The 24,747-nt window shown below is 44.5% G+C and overlaps 1 protein-coding gene and 1 non-coding gene across 2 annotated transcripts; one reads left to right on the top strand and one right to left on the bottom strand.

Moving 5' to 3' along the window:
* Window positions 1-627: 627 nt before the first annotated feature.
* On the bottom strand, window positions 628-20,009 carry Pgk1 (phosphoglycerate kinase 1). The gene is made up of 11 exons (XM_048335847.1): window positions 19,832-20,009; window positions 14,217-14,267; window positions 12,181-12,336; window positions 11,913-12,057; window positions 8,297-8,400; window positions 6,964-7,083; window positions 6,366-6,480; window positions 5,602-5,781; window positions 2,410-2,587; window positions 2,052-2,150; window positions 628-1,069 (listed from the first exon to the last, which is right to left on the bottom strand). The coding sequence occupies exons 1-11, from the start codon at window positions 19,894-19,896 to the stop codon at window positions 1,029-1,031; spliced, it is 1,254 nt and encodes a 417-aa protein (XP_048191804.1). The 5' UTR covers window positions 19,897-20,009; the 3' UTR covers window positions 628-1,028.
* Window positions 20,010-24,210: 4,201 nt separating this feature from the next.
* Window positions 24,211-24,314, top strand: LOC125344353. Its single transcript, XR_007209490.1, has one exon. It is a non-coding gene; the product is annotated as a U6 spliceosomal RNA (small nuclear RNA).
* The last annotated feature ends 433 nt before the right edge of the window (window positions 24,315-24,747 follow it).

Here is a 24,747-nt window from a genome sequence, read left to right on the forward strand (position 1 = left end):
AAGTCCTTGAGACATTTATCTCTACCTACCAGAAAACTGGAACTGGTGCAGTGGCTTTAAATGGTAGAATAGGCTTTGAATGATAAAAAACCCCACGACCAGGGGAAAAAAAAAAAAAACTTCCATTAGACATTTCAAAAGGACGTTATCAGCATTAAAAAAAAAAGGGGGGGGGAGTAAATTCCAAAAGACAATGGTCACTTTGGGGAATGGAATTTAGGAATTTAAGAACCGGACTCGGACTCAAGCTTTTCTATTTGCCAATCCTGGGGCTTGAACTCAGGGCCTGGGCACTGTTCTGAGCGTGCTCAAGGCTAGCACTCTACCACTTGAGCCACAGCTCCACTTCCAATCTTTTCTGCTTATGTGGTGCTAAGGAATGGAATCCAGAGCTTCATGCAGGCTAGACAAGCACTCTACCACTAAGCCACATTCCCAGCCCTTGACAAGCATCTCTACCACAGAGTAGGCCTTAAATAAGGAATAAGCATCTAATCCTCCCATCTTCCCCATTGTTGCTGCCTCATTTAGAAAAAGGACACTTGATATTTTCCTCAAGACTCTATTCTCACCCTTCCTAACACAGATATGACAGGGGGTGGGGGAAAAAAAATCACAGTTTCAATGGAAATTTTTACTTTTTCTTTAATAGATCAACTTCTCCGAACAGGCGGAATTTCATCTTACTGATTCAGTGCTAAGCAGTGAACAGTGACAAAGATAATCAGAGTAAGCTACATCAAAACACACTAAGATAATACAGCTCACTTTCTTTTGAAGAGGTGAAGTATAAATGCACTCTAAAATGCACAATGGTTTAGTCACCGAGACATTTAAGTGGGATCTTGAAGAATGTAGGCAAATCCCAGGTGCAAGATGAGCTGCAAAGCTGTGCAACTGTTCCTGGGGCTGCATCTCTTGATCACTAGCTGAATCTTGATGAAGGGAAAGGTGTTAGCCAACACCAGATGGAGATGCTGCAAAGTTGACTTAGCTGCTGTGCACAGGAACCAAGAGGCAGGAAAGTCCTAGACATTGCTGAGAGCATCCACCCCAGGAAGGACTTTACCTGTTGTTGAGAGAACATACACACATACAGCATTACTATAGGGCCCACCAAGCCCCCTGCTCCCTTCTCCTTAACATACCAGGTCTTCTTTAGGAAATACATCTGGTTGGGGCTGGGGATATGGCCTAGTGGCAAGAGTGCTTGCCTCATATACATGATAGGCCTGGGTTCAATTCCCCAGCACCGCATATACAGAAAATGGCCAGAAGTAGCGCTGTGGCTCAAGTGGCAGAGTGCTAGCCTTGAGCAAGAAAGAAGCCAGAGACAGTGCTCAGGCCCTGAGTTCACGGCCCAGGACTGGCAAAAAAAAAAGGGGGGGGGGGGAATACATCTGGGATTTGGGAAATTTCTGCGCTCTTAGGTCCCAAGTCAATTCGAGCATGACATATTTGAGGATAAGTCCCTGTCTGCCCCTCCCCATGTCAAATGAAGTTTTATTTAAAGACACAACTTTTTTTTTTTTTTTTGCCAGTCCTGGGCCTTGGACTCAGTGCCTGAGCACTGTCCCTGGCTTCTTTTTGCTCAAGGCTAGCACTCTGCCACTTGAGCCACAGTGCCACTTCTGGCCGTTTTCTATATATGTGGTGCTGGGGAATTGAACCCAGGGCTTCATGTATACGAGGTAAGCGTTCTTGCCACTAGGCCACATTCCCAGCCCATGACACACCTTCTTAATACTAACTCTCCAAGCCAAGTGCTGGTGGCTCACTCCTATAATCCTAATACTCCAGAGGCTGAGATCTGATGATCATAGTTCAAAAAGCCAGCCTAGGCAGGAAAGTCTCTGAAATGCTGATCAAAAAAGCCCTAAGTACAGGTGTGGCTCAAGTGGTAGGGCACTAGTGCTGAGCAAAAGAAGCTCAGGGACAGCACTTAAGACTGAGTTCAAGCTCCAGAACCAGAAAAAAAAATTAACTCTCCATTCTACCCACTTGTCCTCACCCCTGCCTCCAAAGAAACCCAAAGCAGGCAAGAAGCTCACCTTCCAGGAGCTCTAAACTGGCACCACCCCCGGTGCTCACATGACTGACTTTATCCTCTGTGTTCCATTTGGCACAGCATGTGGCAGTATCTCCACCACCTGTGGAATGAAGGCCAGGTATGGAGGGAAGGGAAAGGTTACAAACAGTACTGGCAACAGAACTGGAAAGCAAACATGTTCCTCAACCCAACTCCAGCTCATCAAAGGGATCCTCCATGAATAATACATCCATTCAGTCCCCATGATTTACCAAGAGCTAAGCTACCCAGGAAAAGTGAGCCATCTCATCTCCCTTCTATCTTCCCCTGATAACAACTGGTCAGGCCACATCATTATTAGCTTTATACAGCTTCCTTACCTATGATGGTGATGCAGCCCCTAGAGGTAGCTTTTACCACCTCGTCCATGAGAGCTTTGGTTCCCTGGGCAAAAGCTTCCCATTCAAATACCCCCACAGGTCCATTCCATACAATCTGTTTGGCCCGACCAACAGCCTCTGTGTACTTCTTGCTGCTCTCAGGACCACAGTCCAAGCCCTGAGGAATAGAATCAAAAGAGAAAATCAACTACCTAGAAAAGTTACTTATAATACTGACACTACCAGGGGCCAGAACCAAAGGTACCCTTCAGTCTTTTAAATTATTAATCTAAAGCAGGCACTGGTGGCTCACACTGTAATCCTAGCTTGTCAGGAAGCTGAGGTCTGAGGACAGAAGTTCAAAGTCAGTCCAAGTAGGAAAGGCCATGAGACAGTTATCTCCAATTAACCACCTAAAACCAGAAGTACAGCTGTGATTCAAAGTGGTAGAGCACTAGCCTTGAATAGAAGATCTCAGAGAGGCTGGGAATATGGCCTAGTGGCAAGAGTGCTTGCCTCGTTACCTGAAGCCCGAGGTTCCATCCTCAGCACCACATATACAGAAAAGGCTGGAAGTGGTACTGACCTCAAGTGGTGGAGTGCTAGCCTTGAGCAAGAAAAAAGCTCAAGGACAGTGCTCAGGCACTGAGTTCAAGCCCCAGGACTGGCAAAAAAAAAATACCCTGTTCTCATTTGTCCCAGAAATTCTACTTTCTGGAAGATCAAATTCAGAGAAAGAAAAAAAAACTCCATTATTTCACAGACATTCTTTTTTTTTTTTTTTGCCAGTCCTGGGCCTTGGACTCAGGGCCTGAGCACTGTCCCTGGCTTCTTTTTGCTCCAGGCTAGCACTCTGCCACTTAATCCACAGCGCCACTTCTGGCCATTTTCTATATATTCACAGGCATTCTTATTTACTCTATCAATGGGAGTGAAAAACCAGAAGAGTGGTTCTCAACTTGGGTAGATTCTGCACAGCCACACCTGTGGCAATGTCTGGAGCCATGTTTGGTGGTGACACTGGGAAACACTACTGACACCTACTGGCCAGGGATACTTAAAACATCTTACAGGGCTGGGGATATAGCCTAGTGGCAAGAGTGCCTGCCTCGGATCCACGAGGCCCTAGGTTCGATTCCCCAGCACCACATATACAGAAAACGGCCAGAAGCGGCGCTGTGGCTCAAGTGGTAGAGTGCTAGCCTTGAGCGGGAAGAAGCCAGGGACAGTGCTCAGGCCCTGAGTCCAAGGCCCAGGACTGGCCAAAAAAAAAGAAAAAAAAAAAAACATCTTACAGGTTTACACCTAAAAAAAAATTGGAAGATGTCCAGTTTTGAAACAATAACACTGAACTCAGATCAGTCTTCTCCAACATGGCACATATCAGAACCATGAGGAGACTTCATTAAAAATCAAATTGTTAGACCCCCTCCTAGGGATTTTAATTTAGCAGTTTTGGGGTAGGCTTGCGTTTTGAAAAAAAACTTCCAAAACTGATACTGCTGGGCTTTGAGCCACATTTATCAAAATAATGTCAAGGCTGGGCCTGGTGGTAATATGCCTACAAACCAGCAATCAAGGGAGTTAGGAAGAGTGAGTTCCAAGCCAACTGAGCATAGCAAAATTCTGTCTTTAAAAGGTGTAAGTAAGCAGGGCCCAAGTGGCTCATGTGGCTCATGCCTATAATCCTAGCTACTCAGGGGGCTGAGGTCTGAGGATCATGTTTCAAAGCCAGCCCTTGTAGTAAAGTCCATGACTCTTAACCTTCACGAAACTACCAAAAAGCCAGAAGTACAGCTGTGGCTCAAGTGGTAGATCCCCAACCTTGAGCATAAAAGCTCAGGGAAGGCACCAGGCCCTGAGTTCAAGCCCAGGAACTGTACCAAAAAAAAACAAAAAATTAATCAGAAAAAAAAATCCAGAAGTGAAGAGATGGCCTAAATGAGAAAGTGGCAGGCTTGAACCAAAAAGCTATGAGAGAACATGAGGCCCTGATGTACACGCACACACACACACACACACACACACTGTATTAGATTTTTTTTGGCAGTACTCAAGTTGAAGACCGGAGAAGCATTAGTGTAACCACTTAAGCCATATCCACAGCCACTTTTGCTTTATTTTTTGACTAGGTTCTCATGTTAATGTCTGGGTTAACCTATTCTGTGATCTATTTATGCAGTCAACATAGCTGGGATTACTTATGTGTACCATCATACCCAGCTTTTATTGGTAGAAATAAGATCCTGCAAATTATCAGTACAGGCTGGCTTTGAAATGTGACCTCCCTAATGCCTACCTTCATATATCCTAATACACACATATTCCCATAGTTTGTAATATGTATAGTTCTTTCTTAATATTTTCATAGAATAAAGTTCTCATATAGGTTTCTAGTAGCAATGTAATGCAGAGTAGCCCCAAATCATGCAAGTCTACAGCACTGTTTACAGACAGGTAAGTAAGTACCTTCATAAGCATTAAGCAGATGAAGAGACAGAAAGTGACTTGTCCCCACATTGCAGATGGCAATCTGCTATCACTGTTTTCCCCCATGGGTTCTCCCACAGACAGGGGCTCACTGCAACATTTGGTATCCTCCTTTCTAACAGCCAGCTTTTAGTGTTTGCTTACATATGTTTTCTGGCAGGCTGAGGGTATATAGCTCAGTACAAAGCCCTTCATAGGATGTGCAAAGCCCTGGGTTGGTTGAGTCACCAAGGGCACATAAAAAATGTCTGCTGGGGACTCCAGGCATTCCATACAGTGAGACTGAAGAAAGATACTAATGAGAGGGAATGCAAAGGCACACTTCGTATGTTTCTGATCATATAAAATAATATAAGAATGAACTCCAGGAAATGGATAAAAGCGTTTTTTTCTTCTTGCTGTTTTCATTTTTTACCTTGTTTGTCTTTGGAAGGGTTAAGGGGAGGCACAGAAATGGAGGGACAAAGGGTGAGCAAACGCAGCAATGGTATTTACTGGACACTGCTGAAAATGAACTGGTGGGTAGGGATGGAAAGGAAAGACTGGAAGAGAGTGAGGGAAGGGGTGTCCAAAGTAAATGTAACCCTAACCCCTCTGTACATTACCTTTATATTAACAATAAAAGATTTTTCAGTCTGTTGGTTGTATGAATGATGCCAAAACACTTCTTTAATCCCATACCATAACCATCAAGCAACTTACCATCCAGCCAGCAGGTATGCCAGAAGCCACAGTGGCTTGGCCAGTCTGGGCATTTTCATCAAACTTGTCAGCAGTGACAAAGTCAACAGGTAAGGTAATCTTGACACCATTCTTCTCAGCTTTTGCCATAAGATCTTTGACGATCTTAGCTCCCTCTTCATCATACAGAGAAGTGCCAATCTACACAGGAAGGACAAGAGAAGGAAGGTCAGCTTCACTGTACTAAGAACATGACTGACTCAAAAGCAGGTTAAGAACTAGGTGCCAGTGGCTCAAGCCTGTAATCCTAGCTACTCCAAAGGTTAAGATCTGAGGATGGCAGTTCAAAGCCAGCCTAAGCCAGGAAAATCCATGAGACTCTCTAACCACCAAAAAGCCAGAAAATGGAGCTGTGGCTCCATTGAGCAAAAAAGCTAAGGGAAAACATCCCTTGCTCTGAGTTCAAAACCCTAGTATGTACACACACACACACACACGCATACACACACAGAGAGAGAGAGAAGAACCAGATATAATGCAGTAACAGAAAGAATGCAAAGAAAAAAATGAAAGCAACTTCCCAAAATAAATAAAAAATAAGCTTTTAGGTTGGTATCAGATACTTCTTTCATAGCCCAGGACTGTGGTTTCAAGTAAGTGATAGGGCACTTGCCTGGCAAGCACAAATCCCTGGGCTCAAAAGGAAGCTAGTTTTGTTTTTTAAATTTACATAGCCTGCTATTTCATGGAGAGGATTTCATATCCACTTGAGATTAGTTTCCTACCTCCATGTTGTTGAGCACCTTGAGGAAGGTAAAAGCCATTCCTCCACCAATAATCATCTCGTTCACTTTGTCCAACATATTATTGATCAGCTGGATCTTGTCCGCAACTTTAGCTCTAGAAGGGAAAGCAAGAATCATCAATAAAGGAATGATCAATAAGGGAGGTGAAAATGCACACAGCCTGAGTTTTTATATTAAGGCAGGGAAAACAGTAGCTCAAATGACAAAAGCCAACTGGTGGGCGGAACAGGGCGCAGGAGCAGGAGCCTGAAGGAAATCATAGTATTTCCCAGCGCCCCTTTCCCTTCCTGCCAGGTGACTGTCTCTCTCTTGATCAAAGACTCCAATTCCACCAGAGGAACCCTCCACATCTCTGGATTCCTCCTTTTGTCCTCTCAGGCCTAGGAATGATGATAGCTATTGCCAGGCCCAGATAAGTGCATAGTCCTAAACCCTGCCCTTGCCTCTGTGGATTATTCAGTTCTCCATGGTTATCCACACTGACTTTACTACTTATTTGACAATTAACCACCCAAAGTATAACCTAGTACCAAGCAAGCAGTACTTAAAAGCATGATCCAAATGTTGTTCTCCATACCCGCCCAAGATGGCCAGAAAGGGTCGCTCTGGGCTCTCCAAGGCCTTGGCAAAATAGTTCAGCTCTTTCTTCATCAAAAATCCACCAGCCTTCTGTGGCAGATTGACTCCCACCATGGAGCTAGGGGGAAAAAAAGAAACAAAGACATTCGAAATCTAGTCGTAGAAGCTACCAAGCTACCTATCACTTCAGCACTGAAGTGCTTTCAGTTCTGAGACACCAGAAGACTAGCTTTCCATCCTTACACTGAAATTTTTAAAAACTGAGGTACAAGATAAGGCTTTTAACTAAAAGTACAAGGTCAAGGGAAAGGAGTAGAAGGGAATGATGACTTAGGTAGAACTTAAAATATCCAATTAATAGTCTTCAGCAGGCCAAGAGCTGAATTATAATATGCAATCACCCAGTTCAAGAGAGCTTAAGAAGCTGGACCAGTGGCTCACACCTAGCTTCTCAGGAGGCTGAGATCTGAGGATTGTGGTTCAAAGCCAGCCTGGGCAGGAAAGTCTGTGAGACTCTTATCTCCAATTAACCACGGGAAGCCAGAAGTGGCGGCTGTGGCTCAAAGTGGTAGAACACTACCCTGAGCAATGAAACTCAAGGAAGTGCCCAGGACCTGGGCAGAGAGAGAGACAGAAAGACAGAGAGACAGAGGGAGAGAGAAAGAGAGCACTTAAGATTCTCTGCTGGGGGGCTGGGGATATATATAGCCTAGTGGCAAGAGTGCCTGCCTCGGATACACGAGGCCCTAGGTTCGATTCCCCAGCACCACATATACAGAAAACGGCCAGAAGCGGCGCTGTGGCTCAAGTGGTAGAGTGCTAGCCTTGAGCGGGAAGAAGCCAGGGACAGTGCTCAGGCCCTGAGTCCAAGGCCCAGGACTGGCCAAAAAAAAAAGATTCTCTGCTGGGAATATGGCCTAGTGGCAGGAGTGCTTGCCCCCTATACACAAAACGCTAGGTTCAATTCCCCACCACCACATATACAGAAAATGGCCAGAAGTGGTGCTGTGGCTCAAGTGGTAGAGTACTAGCCTTGAGCAAAAAGAAGCCAGGGACAGCGCTCAGGCTCTGAGTCCCAGCCCCAGGACTAGCAAAAAAAATAATAATAATAAGATTCTTATCTCATAACATTCCCAGAGGAATTCTATACAAAAATATCCAAAGTTAGAAAGAATACACAACAAGAACCACCAACGGTAACTCCATTTAGAGTTAGAAGGTAAAAGGACACAGAACAGTAAAGCAATCTCCAAAAAGCAAGCCACACATTGGGCTGATCAATGGAATAAGAAGACTGCTGTCAGCTCAGTGTGCCACGAGGCTCTCGATACCTGTGTGCTCGGTGAGCAGTGCCAAAAGCATCGTTGACATAGACATCGCCTAGTGTGGAGAGAGAAGCTCGGAAAGCTTCAATTTTGGCTGGTTCGGCTTTAATCTGCAAAGGGGAAAAAAAGGAAGAATAGAAAACCAACAAAGGAACTGTTCTTGCCCCCAAAAACAACTGTAAAGAAAAGAAAAACTATAAAAACCATTTCAGGCCATCAAAGTCCTCTGGACCATCTCAAGACCCTGAGTTGGTGGCATACCATCTTTTTTCACAACTAACAGCCTATTATTTCTCCCCAAAATATTCAAGGGTGGGTTTTTTTTTGTTATTTCTGCATGATTTTGCTGTCCCTCACCTTCCCTAAAAATTATAAACCTCTTCATGATAGTGAAAGCTAGTCACAGCCCATCCTGTAAGCTCCAATTCCCATTATCCTTCCCCCTCCTTATCCTGACTCAGTTTCTCAGGCCCTAACTTCAAGCCCCAGTACTGGCAAAAAAGAATCCCCAGGTCATGCCTATATCTTATTTATCCAAAATGCCTAGATGCTACTTTTTCATGAAGATACCCTTTCTTCCAGAGAACAGACTCTCTCCTTTGTTTTATACTATCAGGATTAGTGGCCAGCAGAACTATGACTTTTCTTTCCCAAAATCTAGACTGTTTAGTAAATTGCTGAACAGAATTCATATATGAAATTTCTCATCTCACTAAATTTGTGTCCCTTTCCTCTGGAATCAGATTTACTTTGTGATGTTTTCTCATAAATGCCCTATCTCAGGGTAAGCAGTTTTCTATCTATACTTTTTTTTTGGCAGTCCTGGGGCTTGAAGTCAGGGCCTGAGCACTGTCCCTGGCTTCTTTTTGTTCACTTTACCTCTTGAGCCACAGCACCACTTCTAGCTTTTTCTGCTTATGTGGTGCTGAGGAATCAAACCCAGGGCTTTATGCATGTTAGGCAAGTACTCTATTGCTAAGCCACATTGCCAGCCCGTAGGCTACTTTGTGATATATGTGTGAAATAATTCTTCAGCCATAAAAATTAAATTCTGCCAGCAGCAGCAAAGAAACAAGGCAATTTCCTGGAAGGGAATGCATCCAAGAAAACAAGGAATATACTCTTCCAGAAATAGAGGGGACAGGGAACCTGAAATATTGGAATTTGAGATAATAGCTCATGGTCCTTTAGGTTTCCCCAAAGGGGTTCTAAAGAAAAATAAGTCTCTATAGCAAGCAACTAAGCAAAGACACAGAAGCAGCAAACCTGGAAAGAGTCCTGGTGTACACAACAGTGCACATGGCCACTTTTGCCATTGTGCAATCCTGTCCTACTTTTCGTGCTGGTACTAGGGCTTGAATTCAGGGCCTAGGCACTGTTTCTTAGCTTTTTTGCTCAAGGCTGGTACTCTACCGCTTGAGCCACAGCTCTACTTTCTTATTTCTTTTAAGAAGGCAAAGGAGGCTACCACAAAACAAGGTTGTTCTCTAATGACCCAAGAAATCAAAAGTAAAAATGTTAAATAAGGACTGTGGAGCCCCCATAACCTCTATAGCATGGAAATTCATCAGTTAGTGTCGGCTAGAAGATACACATAGTATCAGGATAATTCTTTTTTTTTGCCAGTCATGGGCCTTGGACTCAGGGCCTGAGCACTGTCCCTGGCTTCTTCCCGCTCAAGGCTAGCACTCTGCCACCTGAGCCACAGCGCCCCTTCTGGCCATTTTCCATATATGTGGTGCTGGGGAATCGAACCGAGAGCTTCATGTGTAGGAGGCAAGCGCTCTAGCCACTAGGCCATATTCCCAGCCCCTCGGGATAATTCTTGAGAAGTTGCTCTTTCCTTGAAATTTCCCTATCTACCCAAACTGCAGATCACCACTCTTTAAGAATTTAGGAAAATAAGCATAAATGGGAAGTGCATGAAAATACTGCCACCGAAATTAGAACTCAGTTCTCACTTTTGATCTGTCAGTAACTACAACACAAGGTTTCTACTGCAAGATCAATATGTCATACTGAATAAAATAAATGCTCAGGTCCTCACTTAGTTTCTGTATTGAGACACTAAATGTGAGACGACTAAAGAGACTGGATTTATCATTTTCTGAATACATTTTGCCAGGGGCTGGGGATATGGCCTAGTGGCAAGAGTGCTTGCCCCATATACATGAAGCCCTGGGTTCAATTCCCCAGCACCACATATATGGAAAACGGCCAGAAGTGGCACTGTGGCTCAAGTGGTAGAATGCTAGCCTTGAGCAAAAAGAAGCCAGGGACAGTGCTCAGGCCCTGAATCCAAGCCCAGGACTGGCCAAACAAACAAACAAACAAACAAACAAAACCACATCTTGCCAGTTGCCACCTGCCATTTCTAAGCCATTAATCTGGTACAGCTTGGGTTGCACTTTAAAATGGCACCAAATTTTAGGTCAGCATTTGACTCCTTATACTGTAGCAGGATCAGGATCTGTGCTAAGAAAAGAAACTGAGAGCAGGCACTCCAAATGACATTAAGAAATGTCAGAAGTCAAAAGGGGACCAAGCCTCAGAGAATCTTATTCTCCTTCCTTTGAAGACCAGAGAGTGGCAAGTGCTAACAAGTACCTTTCAGCTTCCCTTCTAGCCAACAAATTCAAAATCATGTGCACAATGCCCTGCCCGTTTATCACTTAATAGCTGAATTCTGGTTTTCAAGTCATAGTTTCCTGTTTTGTGAATTGTTTAATGGCTGCCTTTGCTTTTGCATGACAATAGCGGAGCTGAAAAGATCCAAGAGACAGAAATCATTGCTAGGGACTAGATAATCACTCACAAAGCAGTAAGTATTTACCACCTGGCCCTGCTGATCTAACCTGAGTTATGCTATGAAGCCCAGCAAAAGAACCACCTGTGGCCAAAGGACTACCTTTCTGAAATGTAGTTTTCCTTTTTTTGGGGGGGGGGTCAGACATGGGACTAAAATGAACTCAGGGCCTGGATGCTGTCCCTGAGCCTCTTTGTGCTCAAGGATAGTGCTCTAGCACTTAAGCCACAGTGCTACTTCTAGCTGTTCCTGGGTAGTTTACTGGAGATAAGTCTCACAGACTTTTCTGCCCAGACTGGCTTTGAACTGTGATCCTCAGATCTCAGCCTCCTGAATAGCTAGGATCATAGACATGTACCATCAGTGCCCAACTATTAGTTTTCCTTTTTGTGGCACTTAGTTTAGTTATGACTTGAGAAAGATACCTACATCCTCATCTGAAAAAAATTGTAAAGGAAAAAGTTAAGTATGAGTCTCATCCTCTACTGTTCAAGCAGTCTCTCACAAATACAGGTCACAAATACAGGTCAAGCTGGGTGCTGGTGGCTCACACCTGTAATCCTGATTACTCAGGAGGCTGAGATCTGAGGATTGCAGTTCAAAACCAGCCCAGATGGGGAAATGTCCATGAGATTCTCATCCCCAATGAACCACCTGAAAACCAGAAGTGGAGCTGTACCTCGAAGTGGTAGAGTGCTAGCCTTTGAGGAAAAAAGCTCAGAGGACAGCACCCAGGCCCTGAATTCAAGCCCCACAACCAACAGTAACAACAACAACAACAAAAAAAAAAAAACAGGTGAAAAGCACAAAGGCTACCTTGTTCCCAGAAGCATCTTTTCCCTTCCCTTCTTCCTCTACATGAAAGCGGAGATTCTCTAGCAGGATGACAGACCCCGCTGCCGGGCTGGCACAGGCTTTCTCTACTTCTGGGCCCACACAGTCCTTCAGGAACAGAACATCCCTAGGGAAGCAAGAGATGGAGAGACGTGATCAGTCTGTCCAGGAACAGTCAACACCAGTACCAGCCTGAGCACCGCACCCCCACCACCCACAACAACCAGCAGCATCAGAGCCAACCACTTACTTGCCCAGCAGGGACTTGAGTTCAGCAGCAACTGGCTCTAACGAATACTTATCGGGCATGGGGACACCATCAGGCCGGCCCAGGTGGCTCATAAGGACAACTGACGTGGCTCCATTGTCCAAACAGAATTTGATGCTTGGGACAGCAGCCTTAATCCTGCAACCACAAAAAGAAAGCACAAGAAATAGTTATTCCTAGGATTGGAGAAGGGGTTGTTTTGCTCATGACTCCATGAAACAGAAAAGCCCATGTTCTTCTCCAAATTCCAGTTAATCTGTCACAACTCAAAGGTGAATGCATGATGCCACACCCTCTACCCAGCATAGTACACTGTGATGATGGATTTGTCCCTTAGGATGAAGAGTTGGCATAGCAAAACCAAAAGCTCCTCTCTATGGAAGGATATGCTTGAAGGGCTAGGGCCTCAGTTCTCTGTTGGAACAGGCTACTACACTGTTTCTAAATTATCTGTACAAGCTGGGTGCCGGTGGTTCACACTGGTAAATCCTAGCTACTCAGGAGGCTGAGATCTGAGAATCATGGTTCGAAGCCAGCCCAGACAGAAAAGTTCATGACTCTTACCTCCAGTAAACTATACCTGCTTCTCTCCAGAAGCAGGAAAGTTGCTAGACAGACAATACATACATGACCCTGGATATGTCTCTAAAGGAAACAAAATGAGCAGGCTAGCGATACCTGCACATCCAGGTTTACTCTGGCATTATATGTCATCGCCAAGACAGTGAATCTGCCTCAGTGCCCATCAATAGATGAATGGCTAAAGTATATGTGGCATACATAGAAAATGGTGTATTGCCGAGTCCTAAAGAATGAAGTCCTGTCATTTTCAGCATTAACACATGTAACCAGAGAAAACTGTCAGTGAAATTAGCCACACACAGTATCAGACATGTGATCAATGAATGCTGTATGGAGATACCAAACTGAATCCCACTAACATGTATTAACTAAATATAGATATTTCTTTAAAACCTGGGAGCTGTTGTTTTTCTGCGGCACTGAGGTTGAACTCAGGGCCTTGTGCTTCCTAGGCTGGTGTTCTACCACGGGAGCCATGCCTCCATACCTGTTCTTTTCTCTTTTTTTGCCAGTCCTGGGGCTTGAACTCAGGGCCTTAGCACTTTCCCTGGCTTCTTTTGCTCAAGGCTAGCACTCTACCACTTAAGCCACAGCACCATTCAGCCTTTTCTGTGTATGTGGTGCTGAGGAATCGAACCCAGGGCTGCATGCATGCCAGGCAAGCACTAAGCCACATTCCCAGCCCAAAAGGATGCACTTTCCCCCACTATGCTGGGGATCCAACCCAGGGTCCTGCAACACACTAAGTGCTCTGCCACTGAGCTACTCGCCCACCCTTAGCGCCTGCAAGAATTTTCAGGCCAAGCTGGCTTAAAATCTTGATCCTCAGCTGAGAATTGGTGGCTCATGCCCATAATCCCAGCTACTCAGGAGGCTGAGATCTGAGCATCATGGTTCAAAACCAGCCTGGGCAGGAAAGTCTGTGAGACTCTTAAACTCCAATTAACTAGAACAGTGGGCTCAGAGTGGTAGACCACTAGCCTTGAGCAGAAAAGTTCAGGGACATAGGTCAAGGCCCTGGGTTCAAGCCCCACAATCGACAATAAACAAATAAAATCTCAATCCTTACTATCTCATCCTCCTGAGTAGCTGGGATTACAGGCATGAGACACTGGTGCCTAGCAGGACAATGTTTTCACTGCCATTTTGAGACAGGGTCTCAATATAAAAGCCCAGGCCAGCTTCATAGCTGCAATCTCCTACCTCAGACTCCCAAATGCTGGGAATTACAGGCATATGCCACTATGCTCAGCTAGGAGGGCTATTTTTTTTAATTTATATTTTCTCAATAATTTAGAATGTTTAAATGCCTACATTCTAATTACAAAGAACAGATGGCGGGTTGGAAGGAAGCCAAAAATCATGTGGTTTATGTCACTACAGTTCTACAATATGAAAAGAAAATTACTTCAGTCCAAGTTTTTAAAGAACCTTACCTCTGGTTGTTTGTTATCTGGTTGTTCTTCATAGGAACATTGAAGTCCACCCTAAAAAAGAAGCAAAGTTTCTGATTCAGTTATGAGCAATTACCTTTCTTATCCCTCAAAGATTTGAAGTACTTTTTTGACTGAGTTAAGTAAACTAAAGCCCAAATTTCACCTTCAAAATAATCAGTGGTAGGGCTGGGGATATAGCCTAGTGGCAAGAGTGCCTGCCTCGGATACACGAGGCCCTAGGTTCGATTCCCCAGCACCACATATACAGAAAACGGCCAGAAGCGGCGCTGTGGCTCAAGTGGCAGAGTGCTAGCCTTGAGCGGGAAGAAGCCAGGGACAGTGCTCAGGCCCTGAGTCCAAGGCTCAGGACTGGCCAAAAATAAATAAATAAATAATCAGTGGCATTAAAAGTCAAGATCAGTCATGGGGAAAAGGGTAGACGCGTGGACTGGGGCTTTGTCCCATTTCTTTTTGACCTGAGAGGAGAAATATATGCTCATTTTGTGGTTAACTAGTCATCTCATTTTTGTGCCCTTTTAAGAATGTATCTTATGGGCTGGGGATATAGCCTAGTGGCAAGAGTGCCTGCCTCGGATCCACGAGGCCCTAGGTTCGATTCCCCAGCACCACATATACAGAAAACGGCCAGAAGCGGCGCTGTGGCTCAAGTGGCAGAGTGCTAGCCTTGAGCGGGGAAGAAGCCAGGGGACAGTGCTCAGGCCCTGAGTCCAAGGCCCAGGACTGGCCAAAAAAAAAAAAAAAAAAAAAAAAGATTGTATCTTATACTTTACAATCTTCAGCATAAGAATTAGCCCTGAAGACCTGGGAAGTCAATACCAATTCCACCTAAACATCCTTCTTATTACTCTGGCCTGATTAGTAGCTCAGAAGCAGCCCAAGGCAGGAAGGAAATAATAAGGAATGTATTGAGATTCTGATGAGACTACTATTTCTTTTTTTTTAATTTAATTTATTTATTAATTGAACACAAATTTTTTGACAAGGTGTTGTGCACAAAGGGTACAGTTGAGACTACTATTTCTGAATCCTTGAGAAATTAACATCACTCCAAAGGGAAAAACATTATTTAGAAAAGTACAACACATGAAAATCTTCAGTCTTTTGGGGAGAATGCCTGAGGTTAAGGCTAGGAAGAAATCCCAAGCCCACATAGCAAGCTTACACATTATCCGTCAAGCAATATAAAGACAGCCTCTTTCAGAAAGCCAGAAGGAGAGGGTAAGAGCAAGAGGGTAAGAGCGAGGCCCTGCCCACATGATAAACAGGCAATCAGAAAGGATGTGACCAAACTGATACTGCAGGCAGAATTCCCCTTCTTACTTCAGATTACTGCTTTATCATCCTTAAGAACCTATTTAACAACTTGTGTGGTAGCTCATTTTTTTATGTTATGCCTGCCAAGATCTTTTTTTTGAGTGTCTCACTCTGTAACCCAGACTGGCCTCAAACTCACCATCTTCTTGCCTCAGCCTCCAAGCCATTAGAGGCATGCACCATCACACCCAGCTGAAGATCATATTTAAGTGACTTTTTTTCTCATCTGTAGAGTGAGGATGCTAATATCTACCTTGTAGTTATTAAGAGAAATTAAGGTAGCAATTTGTAGTGTTTAAAATAGCCATAAATGTGCTCATGATTATATGTTAATGCTTCACATTGTAATTGATTTTTGAAAGATTAACCATTACGAAAAGCTAGTGCTAACTCACTAAAAGACTACAGGAACAGATGACCTAGTCAAAGATAACAGAAAGCTCCTGTCCTCTTTGGTCATCATTCCCAAACTCTGCTGTCACTACCCTTTCCTCTCTGTAGCTGAGACAGCTGGCAGATCATTACAAACGTAAAATTACCATGAATCTATACACTCTATACACCCTAGGCCTGAACACCAATCTGACTAGCCTTCCCAACAGTGAACTAAGGGAAATAATTCTACAGTCAAAATATTTTTTAAAGTATTCAAAATTAAAGTTACTTTGCCTCTGAACAAAGAAATATGCTCTGCCTGGCACCAACGACTCACATCTTTAATACTGGCTACCCAGGAGGCTGAGATCTGGAGGATCAAGATCTCAGGCCAGTGTAGGCTGAAATGTGCTGGCAAGATTCCATGTCCAAAATCACTAGCAAAAAAATACATCTGACTCCTCAGTCAGGCAAGTACAAGGTCCTGAGTTCAAACCCAAGCACCACTGAAGGAAGGAGGGAAGGAGGGAGGGGACAGAAGGAAGGAAGGAAGGAAGGAAGGAAGGAAGGAAGGAAGGAAGGAAGGAAGGAAGGAAGGCACTCTTACTTGGTTTCGGGCCATCTGATACTGATTCTAAGCATCTTTAAATATCTTGAACTACACCCTTGCCAGAGTTAGGGTGCATACCAAAGGGTATCCCATTACCAAGGGTTATTTTCTCCCATGCAGCCTCCCTGCAAACAAGAAGGGCTAGTGGCAGGAAGAGTGAGCACCTGCCACCTCCTGCAGCGCTGCTCTTTAGCCCTAGAACCTTACAGGAAGGCATGGCTTTGAGTAGAAATCTGTCTCACCTACCCAAGCTGCCATGGCACCTGCTTACTGATGAAAACCGCCTGCGCCCTACAGAAAAACTTTCCTCACATCGCCCCTCCAAGACTGCTTTGTGCTTACCCTGACTCCCAACACAGGAATTGCTTTTGCCACAATGCTTTCTAGTTGCCCCATTTCACATCAATTTCTGTTGGTCAGAAGATGGTGGTTCAAAGCCAGCTCAGGAAGGAAAATCAAATTCTTATCTCAAATTAACCACCAAAAGCCATAGTGAAGCTGTTACTCAAGTGGTAGTGTGTCATCCTTGAGTGTAAAAGCTAAGAGACAGTGCCCAGGCCCTGAATTCAAGCCCCAGGACGAGCACCAAAAACAATTTAGTTGGAATACCAAGTCTTCAATACTTCAAATATTAAGACTCCAGACCTAGTTCCACTGCTTCCCTGCCTGAGGCTGGAACTGCTAGTGGGTTTTTTTTCCTATTTCTTTCCACCCCATCAAGACTGTTGCTTAACAAGTTCCAACAAGTCAGAGAAAACCAGTAAGGCTTAAAAAAAAACAAAGGAACAAGGAAAAAGGAAGTAATTTACAAGCAAGCAAAGGATGACTGGCAACCTATGAGAGAAAAGAAAGGAAACTTACTCAAAAGGATCATAAATTCAACTGGAGTCCTAGAATTCTGAAGTGGAACGAATTAACCAATCGTGTGTGCACATGCGCACACTGTGCCAGCCATACAGCTCCACTTCCAGCATTTTGATGGTAGATTTGCAATAAGAATCCTCACCTTTCAACCCCCAGAGTAGCTAGGATTACAGGAGTGAGCCACTGGCACCTAGCTGCTCCATTCGCGGGTTTCTGGCTAAAATTCCACCAACAAAGCAGTCAATCTCCCTTGGTAATTTAAGCCAGGGAACCAGACAAATAAGTTAATATCAGAGTCCCCCCCCCCCTTTATAGGACAGAGGTGGCAAGTCAAACAGCTACTGCTCAAGAGGCCCCATTGCTGAAACACTGCCAACAGCCACAGCCACAGCCACAAAAAGGCCCTGAAACAAAAAGCATCTGAGCTTCCTGGGTTCCTCTAAAAAAGTATATCTACAACATAGCTCTCTGTTAAAGGAAGGTACGTTAATAATCAGGGAACTATGTAAGTTTTTGCCCTCAGTTTAAAGAATTACAATTTATTACAGATGGAGACTACAATGAAGAACTATGGATTATAACCTTCACCAGAGAAAAGGTCTATTTCAACCTGTCCTTGTCCTTCATGGCCAAGTATCTAGAAGAATGGATTTTTTTGTCAGAGACCCAAATTTTAGTCCTAGCTCTGCCACAAACTTGCTAGTTCAATAACCTTACACGGAAGGTCATTTTCCATCAGCAAAACAGGAGTAGCCAATCATTTCAAGCCTCAAGGTTAATCTGTGCTAAATGAAACTTTATTAAGTACCCAAGGAGAAAAAGATAAACTCCTCCAGCCCCACCCCAACTAGCTGCAGTTAATTCCCCCAGCTAGTTTCCGTGCACGAAAGAGCTATAGCCCTAGTGTGCAATTATAGGAATCTGACCAGCATACTGAAAAGGTCAGCCCTGAGAAGAATGCAGAGAGGAAATAATTTCCAATGTAAAGCTAACTGCAGGCCAGCACCCACATGTCCTGATGTTCACAGTTTTTTATCTATTCCTTTAGGATGGTATGAGAGCCAGAAGGAACCCTTATCTAATAGATACTTGGGGATCTAATAGTAAGATACTTGGGATCCATACCTTGTCCAGATTACAAGGTCCTAAAAGGGAGAAGGGGCTAGATGACACCACACACTGGCCCATCCATTAGCCAGTTTCAAAAAAAAAAGGTCATGATTGCCCAAAGCCATTCAAAAATACCATCCTTAGCCACGTGGGGGTGGGCTGATGCCTATTATCCTAGCTACTCAGAAGGCTGATATCTGAAGGTCGTGGTACAGCCTGGGCAGTAAAGGCCATGAAAATCTTGTCCATTTAATCACCAAAAAGCCAGAAGTGGAGCTGTGGCTCAAGTAACCTTGAGCTGTGGCACTAACCTTGAGGGGGGGGGGACTCAGGGACAGTGCCCAGGCCCTGAGTTCAAGCCCCAGGACCAGCACTTTAAAAAAAATTAAAAATTCATCCTTGTATCCAATGAAGTTTAAACGGGAAGGTAGTTACTCATCATCCTTCACTTTTGAGTATATTTAGACAAAATATACTACACATTTCAAAAAGGATAAGTGTAAAATTTTCCATACATCATCCTAGATAAGGTAGAAGCCAATCTTAGAAACAGCCAGGGATCCACATGGGCAGAGCAAGGGTCAGCCACTCCACAAGGGCATGGGGTCTTTGTAACTTCTAATATCCGGCTCCTCTAGCCACATGTGGGGGTGAAACTGCATGGACAGCTAGTAAGAGCAGCCACACCCAGCGCAACCATTACCGGGCATGTGTCACAATCGTGATGCAAACCTCATGGCCCAGAGTCCAAAGCCACAGAAGGGTAGGTAGAGCAGGCCTGTTACATAAGATGTACAGAGCCTCATCCGGTGGGCCTCTCCACTCACTCCCAATTGCTTAGGGGTTACTCCTTAACATATGAAGCAGCATCCTCTGAGAAACGGACCTTTGAAATGTGGGCGGTTTCTCGTTTATCTGGAATGGTGTAGGGAGGAAGGGTGGGGGAAGGGAAATTACCCAAGTGACCTTTCAAGGTCTCTTCCTTTGGGCCTAGGGATTTGCAGAATCAGCATTAGATCCCACCTCGCCGATCGGGAGCTGGAGGTGATATAACTACACTTCAGAAATAAGAAAGGGTGCAAAACAGATCCCAGCAATCTGGGCTTTCAGCAGAATCCACTACCAAAAGCCGCTATCTGAGCTTAGAGAAAAAGCGCTTGGGAATCATCAAACCCAAGCGCAGCTTCGGCCTGTAAGCCTGGGATCCTCAGAAACCAGCTGAAAGGCAAAAGCAACTTTGGGAAGTCAGGAAAGCAAATCGGTGGGGCCACAGAGCCTGTGGCTGAGCCCCGAGGACGTGCAGGGATACGAACAGAATTACCTCATCACGACCCGTTTTCCCTTCACGTCCAGCTTGTCCAGAGTCAGCTTGTTAGAAAGCGACATTTTGGCAATATTGCGAGGGTGAGACAGGCCGAGAACTGAGACAGAAGCGGAAACTGCAGCCGAGGAGCACAGAGGACGCGTGCCGAATGTCGAGCACAGCGCGGGCAATGAAAGAGCACGCTCCGCCTCCCACGCGAGGCCCCGCCTCCTGCCCCTCCCCTTCCCGGCTGCCACTTTGAGCGTGCCGAGAAGGACAGCGGCTATTGGCGGTCACGCACAATGACCTGAGCGCTGCCATTGCTTCTAGAAGCTGTCTATCTTGGAGGGAATGGTAGGACGTGCGGTTTCCCAATGTCACGTTCCGCACGCTGCTCGCCGCGGGGAACCTTCCTGACGAAGGGCGGGGCGGGAGGCCACGCCTTGGGATTCGCAGGTGGGGCGGAAGGGAAGTAGGCGGTGCCGCGGAACGGAGGTGGGGGGTCGGCCGCGGCGAGCCCGGAAATCCGCTTCCGAGGGGCAGCTTCTTCGTGCTCGTGGCTTTTGGAAAAGCGCCACCCCCACCCCGTGAAATTCCCGGCCGCCCTTCCAGAATCGTGGCAAGTGCCACCTCCCTTTTGGAAACCTCTGGTTTCCTGACTCCTAAAATGCAATTCTGTACGTAAGGCCTCAATAATCTAGACCTGCTAAATGGAAAAAAAAGCCTACGTTATCCTAACTCTTCCCTTCCAATAATAAACTGCAGCACAGCCGGGCGCCACTGACTCACGTCTGTAATCCTAGCTACTCTGGACTCTGAGATCTAAGGATAATGGTTCAAAGCCAGCCCAGACAGGAAAGTCCATGACAGCCTTATCTCCAGTTAAGCACCAAAAAATCCAGAAGTGGAGCTGTGGCTCAAGTGGTAGAGCACTATTTTTTTATCAAAAAAGAAAGAAAAAGATTTTTTTTAAAGGTGCAACATAATTGCTTTGGTTACGATATTAATCCTAGTGGCAAACATATACTGGTTTTCATATAATAACTAATTTAATGCCCGAAAAACTATACAACCAGACATCATGCATGGAAATCCTAGCTATTCAGGACGCTGAGATCTGAAGGAACGTTGTTCAAAGCCAACCCAGGCAGAAAAATTAGATAGGCTCCATATTCAACTGTGGGCACAAACTCTGAGATAGGTGCACTCATCCTTATTTTGCTGATGAGGTAACTGATAGACAAAAAGTTGTGATGACTTGCCTCGAAATCATAGTTTCAAGTCTAACTATTGACATAAGCCCAGACCCTTAACTACTATATTACAGATGCCAACACTAAAGAAATATCTACATGGTGTCATGCGTGCCTCCAAAAATAGCCCAAATGGGGCTGGGGATATGGCCTAGTGGCAAGAGTGCTTGCCTCGTATACATGAGGCCCTGGGTTCAATTCCCCAGCACCACATATACAGAAAACGGCCAGAAGTGGCGCTGTGGCTCAAGTGGCAGAGTGCTAGCCTTGAGCAAAAAGAAGCCAGGGACAGTGCTCAGGCCCTGAGTCCAAGCCCCAGGACTGGCCAAAAAAAAAAAAAAATAGCCCAAATGAAATCACTTTGACTTTGAAAAAATGTTTCCTAGGTATGTCACTGCAGGTGAGCAGCTCCATGGCAGAATCTCTAGTACAACAAAAAATGGAGCCTTAGAATTCTGGATCATTTGACCAGGAAGCCATCCATGATTCTCCAAAGTAACGTTGGTCTTTTCTAAATTCTTGAACACTTTTTTCCCTTTCATGGAAAATCTATAGAGTAGATTCCTAGTACAGAAGAGGAAGAGAGAAAAGAAACTATTTATTGTAGGCCTGCTTTGTGTACAATACAGGTCTTTCCCACAGAGCTCATCTGGTATTGCATTTATGATTGCACCTCAGGTCCTTCATTAGGAGCCAGATCTGTGACTAATTATCTGTAGAGCTCCTCAGAGGCCTGGCCAAGCTGTGATTTTGGTGCAAAGGACTTTGGAGATTCGGTGACACATCTGGATCTGTGTGTGGTAAGGTAAGTAGGGTAGGGTCTCAGTCCTTTGATCACATGACCCAGTAAATCATGACTGAACAATGTAATAAAATGGAGTGGAAGAGATTTATTGGATAGTAAATAAATGAATCCATATATTGAATTACAGAAAAAACAAACCTGGAGCCTAATTCTGTACCCCTTGATGTGGACCATACCCAGTGACTTATTTTTTTATTAGTAGAATTTGGTAAGCCAGAGGGTATAACTCTGGTATTATGCTTTCCTAGCATGCAGGAAGCCATCAGTTTCCATCTCGAGCACCACAAAAAGAAAACAAAATGTGGTAAAAATAACTACAGATGACTAGCAAGATTAGGCCAAAAAGGTGTTATGAATTCTTCCTTGCTTATTGTTTATCTCTGTCTGTCTCTGTCCATCTGTCTCTGTCTGTCTGCCTCTGTCTACATTTGTCTTGTGTCTGCCCCTGTGTCTGTTTGTCTGAGCCTGTCTTCTCTGTGTCTGTTTGTCACTCTCTATCTTTCTCTGTGTGTATGTTTCTCATGCTTGTGCAACACACATGCATGCATGCATGCACACACATCTTTCACTGGGGACTACACACACACACACACACACACACACACACACACCTTCCACTCTGAGGACTGCAACTTTCATGGCCTGGGGAAATTCAGTCTTATAGAGGGTGAGGAACTGGGGCTCTTCATATTAATTCAACCTGGTAAAGACCTGAGGCCTCCTATCAATGACCAGCAAAGAACTGAAACCTCCTGCTATCAGCTATGTGAATGAGTCGTCTTACAAATAGATTTTCTCAACTGGGTGCTGGTGGCTTACACCTGTCATCCTAGCTACTCAGGAGGCTGAAATCTGAGTATTGCAGTTCAAAGCCAGCCTCTTATCTCCAATAAACTACTCATGAGCTGGCAATGTGGCTTAGTGGTAGAGTGCTTGCCTAATATGAATGAAGCCCTGGGTTTGATTCCTCAGTACCACATAAACAGAAAAAGCTGGAAGTAGAGCTTTGGCTGAAGTGGTGGAGTACTAGCCTTAAGCAAAAAGGAATCTCAGAAACAGTGCCCAGGCCCTGAGTTCAATCCCCAAGACTGGCTAAATAAATAAATAAATACTCAAAAAAAGAGCTGGAAGTGGAGCTGTGGCTCAGGTAGTAGAGTGCTACTTTTGAGGGGAAAAAAAAAAAAAAAAAAAAACAACCTCAAGGATAGCACCCAGGCCCTAAGTTCAAGCAAAAGAAATCGATTCTCTGACCTTAGTTAAGCTTTCAGATGCCTGAAAGTAGCCCCTTATCAGCATACTAACTACAACTTTATAAGACATCTTAAGCAAAAATTGTAAGGTCTGCCCCGGGAGAGCTACATGCAGATGCCCTCGACATGCTTAATTCTCCACCCATTACCTGGGTCCGGCACACCTAGAGGAATTACCGCCCCCTTCCTTGAGGTCATATCCCAATCCACCTGGCCACACCTCCCTGCCCCTGCCCTAGATAAGGCAGGGCGGGGCGGGGTCGCCCCTTCTCTTGGCCATGCATTGTCTCCTCCGCTGGCCAGCAGTTGGGTAATAAACTTTTCTTTCCTGCCTGAATACCACGTGGCATTCTCCTTTATCTGCTACCTACTTTAATAACTTACAAAAATGACCAAGTTTAGCTGCTCCCAAATTCCTGACCCACTGAAAATGTGAAATGATGAATGTTTGTTGTTTGAAGGCACTAAATTTGAGGTGTTTCGTTACATAGCAATTGGTAGTCATTTATTAATGAATGATTTTACCTCCACAAGAGTAAATATCAGCTGGTTATTGCTGAATCATGCCTGTAATCATGCCTGTAGCTAGTTAAGAGGCTGAGATCTGAGGATTGAGGTTCACAGCCAGTCCACAGGAAAGTGTGTGAGACTGTCTACAATTAACCAGCAAAAAAAAAAAAAAAAACCACCCAAAAACCTGGATTGGAAATAGGACTCAAGGTAGAGCACAAACTATAAGCAAAAAGCTGAGAGAATGTGTGGCCTGGAGTTAAACCCCTAGTACTGGCACAGGGTGGGGAAAAAAATCACTCAAACAGAACAAATCTGGGTCCTTGATGACATCAGTGACTGCTACATGAACCAACCACATCACTGTTCTAATTTTTTGTCATGTGAGATTAATATACCTATAATATAACCCATGTTCCACAGAATAACTGTTGTTTGTAGCTGAAAACGTTCTTGCTACACTGTTGAAGGGATTGAAGCAAAGGTGGTATGATCAAGTTTACATTTTAAAAAATTAATTAGTGTATCACTTTGACAATAAATAAGAAAAAAAGATCATGCAAATAAAAAAATTAATTGGTGCTCGCTTCAACAGCACATGTACTAAAATTGGAACGATACAGAGAAGATTAGCATGCCCTCTGCACAAGGACACACAAATTTGTGAAGCATTCCATATTTTGTAAAAAAAAAAAATGAATTCATGTGTTTTTTTAATTTATCCTCTCATATTTTTTTAATTTATCCTCTCACATTTTTATGGTTTTTTTTTTTTTTTTTTTTTTTTGGCCAGTCCTGGGCCTTGGACTCGGGGCCTGAGCACTGTCCCTGGCTTCTTCCCGCTCAAGGCTAGCACTCTGCCACTTGAGCCACAGCACTGCTTCTGGCCGTTTTTCTGTATATGTGGTGCTGGGGAATCGAACCTAGGGCCTCGTGTATCCGAGGCAGGCACTCTTGCCACTAGGCTATATCCCCAGCCCTATGGGTTTTTTTTTAAATGAAAGTCTCACTATGTAGCCCAAGCTGGCCTAGAACTCGTTATGTATCCTAAACTGGCATCAAACTCACAATCTTCCTGTCTCAGCTTCCTGAATTGTCTGGTTGCAGATAGACACC

This window comes from Perognathus longimembris, chromosome 28 (assembly GCF_023159225.1).
Source record: "Perognathus longimembris pacificus isolate PPM17 chromosome 28, ASM2315922v1, whole genome shotgun sequence".
Lineage (NCBI taxonomy): Eukaryota > Metazoa > Chordata > Mammalia > Rodentia > Heteromyidae > Perognathus > Perognathus longimembris.

Coding starts and splice junctions, on each gene's coding strand:
- Pgk1 (XM_048335847.1), bottom strand. CDS start 19,896: ATGTCGCTTTCTAACAAGCTGACTCTGGACAAGCTGGACGTGAAGGGA. Junction 14,268..19,831: donor GGAAAACGGGTCGTGATGAG/GTAATTCTGTTC, acceptor CTTCTTTTTTAG/GGTGGACTTCAATGTTCCTA. Junction 6,481..6,963: donor TTTCTGGCCATCTTGGGCGG/GTATGGAGAACA, acceptor TTTCCCTTCTAG/AGCTAAAGTTGCGGACAAGA.